The 15,776-nt window shown below is 44.3% G+C and overlaps 1 protein-coding gene across 1 annotated transcript in view; it reads left to right on the plus strand.

The window, feature by feature from the left end:
* Positions 1–206: 206 nt before the first annotated feature.
* ntsr1 (neurotensin receptor 1 (high affinity)) overlaps positions 207–15,776 on the plus strand; it is a 52,007-nt gene continuing 36,437 nt past the window's right edge. The window contains exon 1 of the mRNA XM_080204404.1: positions 207–884. Within this exon, the coding sequence (XP_080060530.1) occupies positions 207–884 (678 nt within the window). The remainder of the gene's footprint in view (positions 885–15,776) is intronic.

Below are 15,776 nucleotides of genomic sequence, written 5' to 3' on the forward strand. Positions count from 1 at the left end.
CCCCTGCATACAGTGTGTCACTTTCGGATGAAAGGTACTTGTGTGTGTGTGTGGGGGCGAGGGGAGACCCAGGTATAAAAAGCGCTGCCTTCCCTCCACAACAGTCAGTGCGTCTTAGTGACTGGATCACACTGAGAGCTCAGCCTTGTCCAAGATTTCTCCCGACAGCCATCTCAAAGTAAATCTTTCTCTCTCTTAGAGGTAAAATGAGCCTTATCCTGAACTCCAGTTTGGAGAGGAGCGATGCTTTAACCGGGCTGTCTGCTGACAGTGGGCACGAATTTGCAGCCAGCAATCTCACCCACGGGGGGCTACCCGGCGCTGAGAGCGACCTGGACGTGAACACTGATGTTTATTCCAAGGTGGTGGTCACCCTCATCTACATCGGTCTCTTCCTCCTGGGCTCGCTGGGAAACTTCATCACCGTGCACACCCTGGTACAGAAGAAGTCCCTGCAGAACTTGCAGAGCACCGTGCATTACCACTTGGCCAGCCTGGCTCTCTCCGACCTCCTGATCCTGCTCCTGTGCATGCCCATCGAGCTGTACAACTTCATCTGGGTGCACCACCCCTGGGCGTTCGGGGACGCGGTGTGCCGGGGTTATTACTTCCTCCGGGACGCCTGCACCTACGCCACCGCTTTTAACATCGCCAGCCTGAGCATCGAGCGCTACCTGGCCATCTGCCACCCCTTCAAAGCCAAAACCTTGATGTCGACCAGCCGCACCAAGAAGCTGATCTCCCTCATCTGGATCCTCTCCTTCCTGCTGGCCACTCCCATGATATTCACCATGGGGGAAATGTACGCCAACACCATCCCCAACCCAGATGATCTGATCTGCACCACCATAGTGGAGGAACCGACTGTCAAAACTGTGGTCCAGGTGAGAAATTTGACTCTGTGCTTGTCTGTGCTGGAGGGGATTGAAGGGAAAACAAACCTGTTTTAATTCCGTCCAAACAGAGGAATGACAATCTTGCCCAGGCCCCACAGTGGTTAGCATTGCTGCCTCACAGCGCTAAAGACCCGTATTCAATTCCTCGGGTCACTGTCTGTGCGGAGTTTGCATGTTGTCTGTGTAGGTTTCCACCGAGTGCTCCGGTTTCCTCCCACAGTCTGAAAGACTTGCTGGTTAGGTGCATTGGCCACGCTAATTTCACAGTAACTTCATTGCAATGTTGATGTAAGGCTTACTTGTGACAAATAAATAAACTTTACACAGAACATAGAAAAGCTACAGCTCAAACAGGCCCTTCAGCCCACAAGTTGCCCCGATGATATCCATACCTACTAGGCTTACCTGTAACCCTCAATTTTATTAAGTTCCATGTACTCATCCTATCGAATTTGCCTCCACCACCACAATTCCACTCACCCACCACCCCCTGAGTGAAAAACTTAACCCCTGATATCTCCTGTGTACCTACTCCCCAGCACCTTAAACCTGTGCCCTCTCGTAGCAACCATTCCAGCCCTTGGAAAAAGCCTCTGAGAATCCACCTGATTTATACATCTCAACATCTTTTACTTTTAAAAAAAAATTCTCTCTGTGTACCTGAGCAGGTGCTCCAGTATGGCAACTAGTGGATTTTCACAGTGACTTCATTGCAGTGTTAATGTAAGCCCACTTGTGACTAATAAATAAACTTTATCTTTACTTTTATCCTAGCTAGTCCCCCTGACACTAAGGGTCAATTTAGCATGGCCAATCCATCTCACCTGTACATCTTTGGGCTGTGGGAGGAAACCAGAGCAGTCGGAGGAAACCCATGCAGACACAGGGAGAATGTGCAGACTCCACACAGACAAGTGACCGAAGGCCGGAATTGAACTCGGATCCCTGGGATCTGAGTTCTATCCCTGGCTTGGGTCACTGTGCAGAGTCTGCATGTTTTTCCCGTGTCTGTATGGGTTTCCTCCGAGTGCTCCAGTTTCCTCCCACAGTTCAAAAGATGTGCTGGTTAGGTGCATTGGCCATGCTAAATCCTCCCTCAGTGTACCCAGACAGACATCGTAGTGTGGCAACAGGATATTTTTACAGTAACTTCATTGCAGTGTTCATGTAAGCCTACTCATGACACTAATAAATAAATTTTAAACCTCCTCCCTACCACCAAAACAAAATGAATGAAATAGCTGACTGTAAAAGCTAGTGCTATGTAGAATATAGTCAACATTGCTCCTGCCACAGGATGTCATCATTCATTCTTTTGGACTTCCATTGTATTAAAAAAACTCAAGAACAGCAGCTTCCCTGCTGCCATCAGACTTTTGAATGGACCTACCATGTATTACGCTTTCTCTTCACCCTAGCTATGACTGTCATACTATATTCTGCACCCTCTCCTTTCCTTCTCCCCTATGTACACAATGATGGTATGCGTTGTCTGTACAGCATGCAACAAACAATATTTTTCACTGTATCCCAATACATGACAATAATAAACCAAAATTTAAAAAAAAACAATCGGTGTTGTTGGGGGTTTGAGAAATAATCAGCATTATATGGGATGAGTTATACTTTTGGATTTAGTATCAGACACTCCTAGGTACGGTAAAACCCATGGCTAAGGACGCTCTCTATTCTGTCTCAACAATGTATCTCAGCTCCCATTTCACAAGAATACCTCTCAGTATTCATCCCATTCTTTGCATGACCGACCCTTTTGCTTTCTAAGAATAAGTGAGATATTTTGCTGTAAATTTGGGCCACATTTTATATAGATTTATACTTTGAAATTTTCCAAGCAGTTTAGTGCTGTTATTCATACAACAGACACTCTGAAATAATTAGTAAACTTTAGAATAAATCTCCAAAATGTTCACCCTCAGGCTTTGAACCAGAGAGGAAGAAATCCTGCCTTTGTCAGTCCTTTTCAAATACACGAAATCTCACTGGCATTCGGAATTGAATGAGTCAACTCCTGTCCGTGAGCCTTAGCTCAATTGCACAGAACTGTGATCAGAGCAATGCCCTCAATACAACTCGGTTCTTCCTGTCTACATGGCTTTGAAAACACGTACATGTCTCAATCATTTTCAGTTCCAGTTACTTATAACAACTGTGCCATTTGCCACTCTAAGAAATATATAAGGTAAAAGTTAAATTGCTTAGCAATCAAGCAATTCAAAGAAAACTTAGCAAAATGAGAATTTTGTGCAGAAGATTTGAATTGTTAGAAATAATTTGAATGAGGCAACTTCGAAGTGCAAGAAATAGATTTTGAATATGCTCACCATATAACCATTGAATCATTGAGTCCCTATAATGCAGATATGGTCATTCAACCCATCGATTTTGCTCCGACTCTGACAGAGTATCTTACCCTCTCCTCCGCCTAACTCTGTAACCCTACACGTTTACTATGGCTAATCCATCTAACCTACACATCTTTGGACTGTGGGAGGAAACCGGAGCACCAGACAAAACCCATGCAGACACAGGGAGAATGTGCAAACTCCACAGTGACTCAAAGCTAGAATTAAACCCGGGTCGCTATGAGGCAGTAATGCCAACCACTGTGCCACCATGCTGCCCTATTGTTAAAGTTTATCCCTGATTGTGTTTTGTTTTCTTTAAGATGAATCTGAGTTTGTTTCCGACACTCAGTAACAGGAATAAATCACATTATTTTCATAATAAAGTACTTATATGTCTGTGAGGAGTATGCATCAGAATACAGGTCCTTTCGTTTCTACCAAAGAACCTTCCATCAAATGTATTCATAAATTATGCTGTTCTGGAGTGATTACTTCAAGTTTGCTTTCCTCTATTGAAATTGAATGTTTGATTAATAGATCTTGCTGAATCTTCAATAACTCTTTAGGAATATAACCTGCACAGCTAATTATGAAGATTGGTGAGGAGCATAAGAATGAAAGGTTGCATGAATAACTGAAGAGCTTTCTCTATTATACCTTTATACTGTTTTGGTCTTTGATCTTTGATGCTTAAAGATGAAATGGAATGAAAAGCAGGCAGATTCTGTAAAGGGCAGCCAGTCCACCCAACTGGGTTACTGTCCAGCTGACGAAGATTAAAAACAATCTACTACACAGAGTGCAATGTCCATAATAAAATGAACTGGAGAGATTAATGGTTTTGCCAATCTAGCTGAAAGTAGTCCAGGTGTCTCTCATCATCTGTGTGTACAGCCTTATCCCCTTTAGTTTTATGCCTGCATTTTCTCCTTTTATTTAGTTTTACTGACCAAATAGGATCGTAGAATCCTTAAAGTGCAGAAGGAGAATCTGCGCCAGCGACAATCCTACTCAGGCCCTAAGGGACAATTCAGCATGGCCAATCAACCTAATCTCCCCACATCTTTGGACTGTGGGAGGAAACCGGAGCACTTGGACAAAACCCGTGCAGACAGAGAGAGAACGCACAGTTACACAAGGCCAGAATCGAACCTGGGTCCCAGGCGCTCTGAGGCAGCAGCGCTAACTGCTATGCCACTGTCCCACCCACATACACCTTCTTTTCTCTCATATCCATTTCTTATGCAGTTTATTTAAGCACTTTCACAGCAAATGTGACCATCAAAACCCTAATTTAATTTTCTGTAAGCCTTTTATTCCATAGAACAAAGAAGGCAAATGCAGCAGGTTATATATTTTCGTCTTCCTTGGTGCAAAAGAAAGTTGATAATTGCAGAGTTAACTTGTGTTGTTGACAGACACCGATCAAGCTGCCTGTGCAGTGTAACTCAGAGATGGAGATAGATAACCGAGTAACTCTTCAGTTTTATATCTGCAATGCATTAGCTACTTGTCTTGTAATTAAGTTTAAGCAATTGCACTTGATTGATTGGGAATGGGGTGGAGTGGGAGGGTTGGGGGACGGTGGTGGCATGTACGATGCGAGGGGACAGGAGCTTGACATATGCTGAGTGTTTAGGATGGCCGTGATGCTTTGATCAATGCACATGACGTCATTAAGGAGATTGCTGAGACATTAATGCCTGATGTCATGATGCACTCATCAGAACATAAAGGGGATAAAAATGCTGCGCTCACTATTTGGGCACCATGAAACCCTTTAAGATGCTGAAATCTGTGATATGCATGCAAAAGTCCAATGCAAAATGCTTCAAGAGGCTCGCTTTTATGTGCCAAAAGTCTGTCAGAAATATGTAGTGCAGCAAATCATGATACCAGCCAGTGTGCAATGCTGATTTGACACCAGCACTGTCATTCTGCAGTTCTATACTCCAGTCTGTATTCTCCATTCTATCTGGATGTCTCAGAGCTGATGTGTTCAGTAGCATGAAGAACTCCCACACCCACCACCCACTGCATGACGTGGTATCATTTGTATGGAGTCAGTGTCATGTAAATACAGATTAAGTTAAATAGCGAAATACTGTGTATTCTGGAAATCTGAAATGGAAACTGAAAATGCCGGAAATGCTCAGCAGGTCAGTCAGCATCAGTGGAGAATGGAACAGAACTATCAGGAACATAAATGGCATTTATTAATAAGGAAAAAACACACAGCAGCATACCCCCTCCCCCCATATCAACAACAGCAGTAACATTTAAAGGAATGATCAACTACTGACAAATTGTTTTCTGATTTCTGACTGTTGCTCAATTTTGTGCCTTTTGGGTGCTTTTCCATACTTGTTAAAAGTTTTAACAGTCTATAGGGAAAGGTTTGGTTAGTGTGGAGAATATTTGTAGTAGGCTTACCTCCCCTCTTAAGAATCAAGCATGTCTGGGAGAGTGAACAGAGTCCTCTCTGAGGCAGAAGACATGTAGAAGGCATGTAGGGACTGGGAAGCCACTGGGCAGGTGGACAGCCCTCAGGCAGCCTGGGAATGTTGTTGGGGGATGGTAGGAGAGGAGGTTGCTGCTGCAGTGTTTTTATCATTATTACTAAATGCCTTTTATGTTACTGATGTGGAGAAGCCGGCGTTGGACTAAGGTGGACACAGTAAGAAGTCTCACAACATCAGGTTAAAATCCAACATGTTTACTTGGTACCATGAGCATTTGGAGCTCTGCTCCTTCATCAGGGTGACTGACTCACCCGATGAAGAAGCAGCACCCTGAAAGCTCGTGATCCAAAGTAAACCTGTTGCACTTTAACCTGGTGTTGTGAGACTTCTTACTTTATATTTCTGACAAAGGCTGTGATTGTGCATCATTTCATTGGCCACAGGGATGGCATAGATTATGGGAACACTGTCTGCGGCCCGACATGTGTGAGTATCCTGTTTTAATCAAAGTCTGAAGGAAAAGGATACTCACCCGAATGCCTGTCTTTGAATGAGATGCTGAGATATTGCCACACGCTGGGGGATAATGAGGAACAAATCTAAATTGGCTGCAGTCAGAGGTTTGGAAATATATACAAGGAGGATAAAAGAAAATAATACCTCAGAAGCATGAGCTGTGATTTTGAGTATAAAAAAAAGTTAAAATAAAAAAAAACAAAAAGTTGCTGCAAAGGTTTTTAGAAAGCACAGAGTACAGTATTTTAGGTGAAGAGGGAAGAATCCCTACAGTATGGAAGGAGGCCATTTGGCCTATTGAGTCTGTACCAACCACAACCACATCCCACCCAGGCCCTAGTCCCGTAACCCCACCGATTTATGTTGCTAAATCCCCTAACACTAAAGTCAATTCAGCACGCCAATCAACCTAATCCTGAGAGGAAAATGGAGCACCCAGAGGAAACCCACGCAGACACTGGAAGAACATGCAGACTCCACAAGGACAATTATCTGATGCTGTGAGGCAGCAGTGCTAACCACTATACCACTGTGCCACCCAAGTATCTCAGGGAATTGCAGGACCTGTCCCGAAATTGCAGGAAAATGAAGAGCCTGAGACTCTGGGCTTCCAATCAGAGCTTCCAATCCATGTTAGCAATCCTGGCACCGATAGACTGCGGGCAGCAAAATTCTGGAGCTTTAGTGAGAAACTAAAGTTCCCATTCTTTTTGAAAAAAAAGTTAACAAGTTTTTAAAATTTGTCCCTTAGACCTCGGGAATGTGGAATCTTGCAATGAAATCAACAAAAGAAATGGACACATCAAAAGCAGGGGGAAATGGACTCTCCAGATGGCCAGGAGGAAAGAAGAGCTGTGGGGACTGCTAGCAGGACTTTCTATCTTCTACCAGTAGAAGTGAAATTTTAAAAGTTTAAAAAATGCTTCAAGGAGTAGCAGTCAGGTTCACACCAAGTCTTCAAAGGCGCGAGGTAAACAGAGAGCTAGCAGCTGCTGACAGCATTAACAAACAAGATAACAGCCTGAAAGTGGTGATGCACTTAAATGCTAATACATTTAATGTGGCAATGCACTTAAAGCAGCATCCACAAGAAGATGCAAATGGCAATGGACAGAAAATTGGAGAAGACCCCATGATCAAGGGCAACTCTCAACAAAGGTCCATAAGCAACAAAGATATCAAGAAAGAGGCAAAGCTGGACCTGAGAGAAGGCAATGAAGTCCTCAAGGAAGAGGCAATGAAAGGTGTCAGAGATGAGACAATAGAAAGACCCCAGAAGGAGGGCACTGAAATTCCCCAAAAGGAGGGCAACAAAATACCCCAGGAGGCTTAAGAAAGGCCAAATGGAGGGCAATGAGAGAATTGTCGAATGGAAACAAGTCAATACTTCGTCAGGACAAAGCCAACCAACAGTGAAGGCAAAATGGTTTATCTGAAGTTCAGACAAGTAGAAATGAAAATTCAATTTGTGAAATATATATGTCAAGTAAGAACATGATGGATTCGCCTCGGAAGAAATGCAGAAGCTAAAGACTTAAGAAGAAACTAAGAATTATTGAACATACAGAGGAATCAGCAAAATGAATTAAAGCTCTAGAGAAGACATTCAAACGGGAGAAGGTCACCTCGCTGGAGGGAATAATTGGGACTGAGAGTGGGTAAACACCCCAGGGGAATGGAGTCTTTTCTCAGGCAGAAAGCAGCCTGGAAGCATGTAGAAGATGGACTGGGATAGCTGACGCTCTGCTCTAGGGCTGCCAGCCTCTGTGCAGTTTCCCTTTTTAATAAATACTCATTGTGTCCCTGACAAAGTCTGAGCGTGCATCATTGCGGTAACAGGTTGTTAAATTGCTGTGATATTTGGAAGACCCTCTGGACACCAGTACCCAGAGCCATGATGGCAGAACTCAGAGCTTTCACTGCAGAACTGAGACTTTGGGTGGCTGCTGCTTGCGCATTTTCTAAAGGCATCCAGCAGATGCTGCATCATGATTGCGTCCACAGATGTGCTGCAGGAGTTGGCCAGCTGTTCTCACTTGGAAAGGACAGGCTCCAAGCTTGGAAAAAAAACCTTTTCCAAGTTGGTGCTGACCTCCTGCAGGATTTCCTGGTAGGCTTCCCAATGCACCAAGGCTGAATGGATGCTAATCTGACCCAGTGTTAAAGCATCTGAAGAAACCAGACTCTGGAAATTATAATCTTGTCAGTTTCATGTCAATTGCAGTGAAGGTGCTGAGACACTATTGTAAAGTTGATGAATTGTGATTATTTGGAGAACTTCTCAATTCCGCCAGGTTAACTTTAGGAATCGGATGCACTGCTTTACTAACCCGATTGAATAATTTGATGGAATGACCAATTAATGAATGTTTATCGTCCAGTAGTTTTATATTATATCAGAAGGGAAAGTTGTTATAATCTCATAGATCAAAAGTTACTAATGTTTCTAAGTTATTCCAATCTATTTTACATCAAGCTCCGGTTGTATGTATATATATATATATATATATGGGCTGGGATTCTCCGGTTTCGCATGCCCCAAGACCACTGCCGTCAAGAACGGACAATTCGCCGCTCAGCCAAATCTCCAGTCACAGCAGCGAGACCGGAGAATTCCAGCCGCGGCAAGGTCGGAGAATCCTGGCAATGTCACAAAATTTATGGCAATGATTTTTGCCCTTATTGGTGTTTGCAGTGTTAAATTGCATGTTGTGGCATCATTTATGTGGAGTCAGTTTTGTGTAAATACAAATACTTGTAAGTTATATAGCAAAACGGTGTGTATTCTTGAAATCTGAAATGGAAACAGAAAATGCCAGAAATGCTCAACAGGTCAGTCAGTGTCTGTGGAGAATGGAACAGAACTTTCGTTTCTGTTCGATGACCTTCCATCGGACTGCTTTCTATGCTTTCAGAACTGGAAAACGTTGGAGATGTGACAAGTTTTAACAACTATGGAGGCAAGGAAAGAACAAAGACAGAAACAAACATAAAAGTTCTGTGATAAAGTAGAGGGCAAGAGATATCCAATGACAAAACAGATATTAGCTCGAGGCAGAAGTGAGGCAATTACTGGTGTAAATGAAATGTTGACATAAAATGTATCCTTGAAGGTTACTTGCTTATTAAAATCTGATTAAATAAAACAACATTTTCCGTGCATGAATATTAGTTCTCAATATCAAGAGACTTCTGTTTACCTCTGTCATTCACACACTTTATGTGTACTCATTTAATTCAGTATCCAATTGGTATTTCTTCAGCTTTGCCAGAGGCATGTCAATAAACTAAATTCAATAAAGTCCATTAAACTAAAAGGCTACGTTTAATGATCTGTTAGGTGTCCAGTAGAAAAGGTACAGAGACTAAAAAGGCTCTTTTGACAGCACCATGATTTTTACCATGTAGAGGAACAAGGGCAGTGGATGCATGAGTACACCATTGCCTCCAAGTCAAACATCATCCGAACTTGAAATTAGATCACTGGTCAGAATTTTCTAGTCCCCTGCGGAGGGTTTTCCTGCAGCAGAGGCGGCTCATCATTGGTTGGTTGTTGGTGGGATCTCCTGGTCCCTGTTGATGGCAAAGTTGAGGGCCTGTTTGCCCCACTGGTGGGGAACCTGTGGCGGGGGTCAACTTTGGCAGGAACTGAAGATCCCACTGGCAGCACAGAGACAACTATGCTGCCCAAAAGCAGGTCAGGGTTCTCACGGTCCAGGACCCCACAACAGGACATGGATGTCAGCATGCCTCCCCAACCTCAGCTGCAGATCCTGGGGAAGCACCTGGATGTACTGGGAGGGTGAGGAAGAGTAAGAAGTGATGGGCACCTAGTTGGCATGGGTGAAAAAAGGTACTAATGTAGAGAGATCACCACTGCATATCGTTACAAATAAGCAATCACTCTGTTCACTCACAGAGCCTCCACCATGTCATTTCATGCTGCCAAGCTCGGTGAACTCAAGCATACACCTAACACTGCATCCCTGTGGAGTGTGAGAATGGCTGTGCTATCTGTCTCCCATACTGAGGACTGAGAAAGGAAACTCTGTTCCAGGTAACATCACCCTCCCCTCCCCCCGCCAAACCCAATGTGGCCCAACCCCTGGCTGCCTTTCCCAAGACCTCTTTCATGAAAGGAGCAAACCATCGCCTCACCACCCCCCCTCCCCACCAGGACCAGAGCATTTCAACTTTACATCTCTTCACCTGAGCGGCAGTGGCCAAAGGACTGTCAAGGTGCTGATTGCTGGCCCACCTCAGGGGTAAGATGAACCACCACCACTCAGAGGGTGGTGGGTGAGTGGAATCGGCTGCCGTCGATGGTGGTGGGGTCTTTTTAAGAGACTTCTGGGTGAGTACATGGGACTTAATGGGATTGAGGGTTATAGATAGGCCTAGTAGGTCGGGATATGATCAGCGCAACTTGTGGGCCGTAGGGCCTGTTTGTGCTGCAGTGTTCTATGTTCTATGAAAGCGAAATCCTGGTCACATACTAAGAAGAGTTTGCAGTGCCAGAGACTCCAGTAATTCCAACTTTGATGAACCCCATGATGTGCCTGTTCATTGGCAGAGCACATACAGCTCTCTGTTAGGCAGCAGTCAGACATATCGCTGAGGATGAGAAAAGCATCGCTTTGTCCTCAGTACAAGTCATCATCATTCCCCTGTAGAGTCAGACCAATGGTTGCAGCCCTCTGCCGTTGAAAATATGCAACTAAACGCTTAGATAGTGGAGGCAGAAGAATGTTAGCTTGACCGTACATCCATTGTGGGAAACCTCACCACTTGCGACTCCTGTCCATCCCCGAAACGAGAGGCGATCAGGGCAGCCCTTGGTAGAAGGCAAATTCTGGCTCTGTCCAGTACCCAGCATTCCCCCTCCTCCTCCTCCTCCTCCTCCTCCTCCTCCTCCTCCTCAGTATTGTTAGGCCCACTGCCCTCTTCAATATCCACCTCTTGTGAGGAGACCTGGCACTCACCCATCTTCTCCAGGTCTAGCTTGTCTCTCTTCTGCAGCACTATGTGCGGAGAACAGACTACAATAATTCAGGACAGTGCTGACGTGAGCTCAAGCAGACAGACACCAGTTGAATATTGGGTGCGGGCTCATAATGCGGAGTGAGCGCTTGCAATGAGATGTAGATGCATTCAAATTAGGTTTGTGGCCTTCCCCGGCGCATTCCACATCACTCCGCCAGCGAGGGCAGCTCAAAATCTGAAAACACAATCCTTCTGGTAAGAATCATGCTTTTCCAACCTCTCCGCATTCTGAGCCAGTGGCTCAAGATCCTGCCCATTGTACATCTGTTCTGTTGGAGCGTGATTTGACTGTACATTGGCACACAGGCTACAGAATTCAGGCTACCAAATTATAAGCAGAGAGCAATGTTTAACAAACTGATATGATATTCTTGTCACCAACATTTTAATGGAGCAATTAGCTTGTTTGAAGTCAATAGTTTAGCACTGCTGTTATAATAACAGAGAAATTAGTTATGAACATGCATGCTTCTATGATAACATTATTTAACCAATTTCTGGTTGTACATAGCTTTCCGGGCTGAAAATGAATCCATTTTGAGCTGTTCTTTATTGCTCACTTTGAACGCATAACTCAGTTACAAATATGCAAATAAAATGTCTTGATGTAATTCCAGGAGCAGAGTAATTGGTGAGTAATTTTGTAATTGCATCCTTGCCACCAGATGGCATTATTTAAAATGGCATTGCTTACAACAGGGTTGTAAATTAGATTCCTCCGCCTTCAGATACCCTGCCTTAAGAGGATGTTAGTGACCACGGACTTCCATTGGATTGGTCAATAAAGGTGGCACGGTGGCCTATGCTGCTGCCTCACAGCACTAGGTATGTGAGTTCAGTCCCAGCCTTGGATCGCTGTCTGTGAGGAGTATGCACACTCTTCCCGTGTCTGTGTGGATTTCCTTCCTCTGGTTTCCTCACACAGGCTAAAGATGTGTAGGTTAGGCAGGTTGGCCATGCTAAATTGCCCTTTAGTGTTCCAAGGTCGGGGGGGGGATCAGTTGGGTAAATATGTGGGGATATGGGAATAGATCTGGGGTGATTTTGATTTGATTTGATCTATTATTGTCATATGTATACAGTGTATACATTATATTAATTATTGTCACATGTACACAGCGAAAAGTATTGTTTCTTGTGCACTATACAAAGCATACCATTCATAGAGAAGGAAAGAGGGTAGCATTACAGCCATAGCAAGGGTGGAGAGAAAGATCAACTTAATGCAAGGGTTTCAAAAGTCTAATGGCAGCTGATTGTGGGATGCTCTATCAGAGAATCAGTACAGACTTGATAGATCGAATTGCCTCCTTTTACACTGTAGGGTTTGTATGATGATTGATCTCCAATGGTGCTTAGCAAAGTACTGAGTACTAAGACCTTTCAGTTGTAGTAGACTGAGGAGCTGGACATTATATTGAGCCCCTCATGCTGCATCCTCACATTGAATGTATACAGTAAATAGTACATGCATCACGATTGTAGTGAAGGGCCTTGTAGTCTGACATAACCTATGTGGAAAATGTGAATAGCATTGTGCCTTTTCATGACCATTTTGAAATGCTTGTATAACGCTCATTTAGATATTTTATGAACAAAGTATATTTTTGCAAAAAGAAAATGTATGGCTTCTGCTCTTTGTCACCTGGCATTAGGCTCATTGGACAGATTTACTGATAATTAACCTGCTTGGCCCTCTCAGACACACACCTTCCGTAGCTATCAAGTCCTGAAGTGGAACTTGAATCTTGGAAATCCAGTCCAGAGTTAGGGGCTGTGCCCTCTGCACCACAAAACCTCCTTAAAAATTATAACTTTTCTAAATCAGGGAGCCACTGAAGTGAGATTTGATTGGTATTTCCAGAAAGGCTTTTAGAATGACGGTTCATACACGCTTTGATTTTTGACTTTTAGGTGTGATTTTCTAAATGTTGAATTTGCCTAAAAACTGGAATAAATCACACTTTTTTATGAGGGAGTTTCGAAATGAATCTCCCATACTCTCTGCACTGCAGAGTGCGCTAGCGTGAATCGCACTAAAATTCAGTGAGCAAGGCCTATTCCCACTGGAGAAGCCGGCAGCATAGCACTGAGTGCACCATTGCACATGCACCAATCTGTTAGCGCCGAGATCTGCGCATGCGCAATGGCCCCTGCCTGTTGGCCTTCTGATTGCTGGCTAGCTTGATTATTAGCCAGCCCCGTGATGCAGCAATGCTGGCCCCCCACGCCGCTGTCTACCTCCAAAAAAATGCCCAGGCCCTGCCTCAGCCCACCAACCCCCCCAACCACCCGCAGCCCCAGTCTCCCACACACCCTCCCGATCCCCATTGCAGCTCTGACCCCCTTCACCAAGCAGGCTGCCCAACCCCCCTCCCCACACCCTGATTGGCTAGCCCCTGGTGTTGTGAGACTTCTTATTGTTCTCATCTTGAGGATGTACAATTTGAGAGTTTGAGACAGCCAGGGTACTTGTGTTTGAATGAACCATTCAGCTGATAACATCCTTTTGAATTAGTTTGAAGAAAAGGCATCGATCAGTCTTGAATTTTATTCTTTTTGTTCCCTCTTGAGACAGGGGAGCGGATTCAATTGATAAAATAAGTCAAGTGACCTTTACAGCCTCAGTTTTAAAATATAAAAGTTAGTCTGAAAGTCAGAATATACTAGAGTACAACACTGTCAAAACCCTTGATGATTTTCAACACGTCCATAAAATCTCCTCTCACACACTCTGCTCTAAGGAGAGCGACCCTAGTTTTTCTCTTCAGTCTGCAGCACTCTGGTGTTTTTTTATTCCTGATGCCATTCCAAGAAAGTTCTATATCCTCTCTGAGGCATTGGCATCCTTCCTAAAGTGTGGTGCCCAGAATTGAACATTCATTTGCAAAGTTTAGCATAAATTCCACTGTTTGGTGTACTATATTTTATTATCCTCCTCAATATTTATTTCAGATTGAACATGGACCTTTATAAACCTCTATCATAAAAGGACGGCACGGCACGGTGGTTAGCATAGCTGGCTCACAGTGCCAGAGACCTGAGTTCGATTCTCGGCATGGGTCACTGTCTATGTGGAGTTTGCACATTCTCCCTGTGTCTGCGTGGGTTTCCTCTGGGTTCTCCGGTTTCCTCGCACAGTGCGAAAGACATGCTGGTTAGGTGCATTGGTAATGCTAAATTCTCCCTCACTGTACCCGAATGGGCACCGGAGTGTGGTGACTAGGGGATTTTCACAGTAACTTCATTGCAGTTTTCATGTAAGCTGACTTGTGAAACTAATAAGTAAACTTTAAAACAATGCAGCCATACAAAACAGTGAAAATAATGGCTTCCTAATCACAAACTGAGTGCTGGCTATGATCTGAGGAAGATGTAAGGAAGTTTACCTGCTGTGAGAAGTTGCTTAATTGCATTTGATGCTGTCAATTGTACTGCTAATCTGTCAAAGGGTATACCCACCCATTCAATTAGCTTTATAAGAATTGTTACTTCAGGATGTGTTGTTTGCTGTGGCCTAATGTTTGCTGTCAACTCCCATAGAATTACAACTGGGGGGAGCATGGAATGTTTTCAATTTTGGCTCCTTTTCACATGTTTCTTCATAAGGAACTCTTCAAATGCAGACAATAAAAGGGTAATCTGAGCAATATTCAAAGGGGCACTCATCAGCTGAAAGTGATAACAGTTCACCACTTTCCCGAGGAGCACAGGCCACGCCAATGGGAATGACTCCAATCAGGGGAAGAAGCCTGGACCCCAAAGTGGCAGGCACATCTTTCATAAAACAATATTTGGATCAGTCCCTTACACTTAGATCTCAGTGGAGAGCTCTTGAGACGAGGGTCTGGGTGCCGAGCAACTCCTCAGATGGCGTTCAGCTGTTAGATATGTACCCCAGTGGCAAGCGATGCACCCCAGGGCACATTCTCAGTCACTTGAGATCACCTAAAGCTCTGCTGCCTGTGTCTGAACTCTCAGAGTCCCATTCCCCGACCACTGCTGCACTCGCTGACCAACATTGATTCCCAGCCAAATTGATTTTAAAATTCTCATCCTTGTTTTCAAATCCCTCCACGCCCTCATCCCTCCCTACCTCCGTAACCATCTTTGACCCCACAAGTCTCTGATTTTCCTGCGCTCCCCTTGGGCGGCACGGTGGCACAGTGGTTAGCACTGCTGCCTCATAGCACCAGCAATCCAGGTTCGATTCCTGGCTTGGGTCACGGTCTGTGTGGAGTGTGCATGTCCTCCCTGTGTCTGCATGGGTTTACTCTGGGTGCTCCAGTTTCCTTCCACAATCCAAAAGATGTGCTGGTTAGGTGCATTGGTCATGTTAAATTCTCCCTCAGTGTACCCGGACAGGCACCGGAGTGTGGCAACTAGGAGATATTCACAGTAACTTCTTTGCAGTGTTAATGTATGCCTACTTGTGACACTAATAAAAATAATAATTCTGGCGGTTTGTACATTGCAAGTTGTAATTGGTCCAT

The sequence above is a fragment of the Carcharhinus amblyrhynchos genome, chromosome 16 (assembly GCF_965287045.1).
Source record: "Carcharhinus amblyrhynchos chromosome 16, sCarAmb.v2.hapA, whole genome shotgun sequence".
Lineage (NCBI taxonomy): Eukaryota > Metazoa > Chordata > Chondrichthyes > Carcharhiniformes > Carcharhinidae > Carcharhinus > Carcharhinus amblyrhynchos.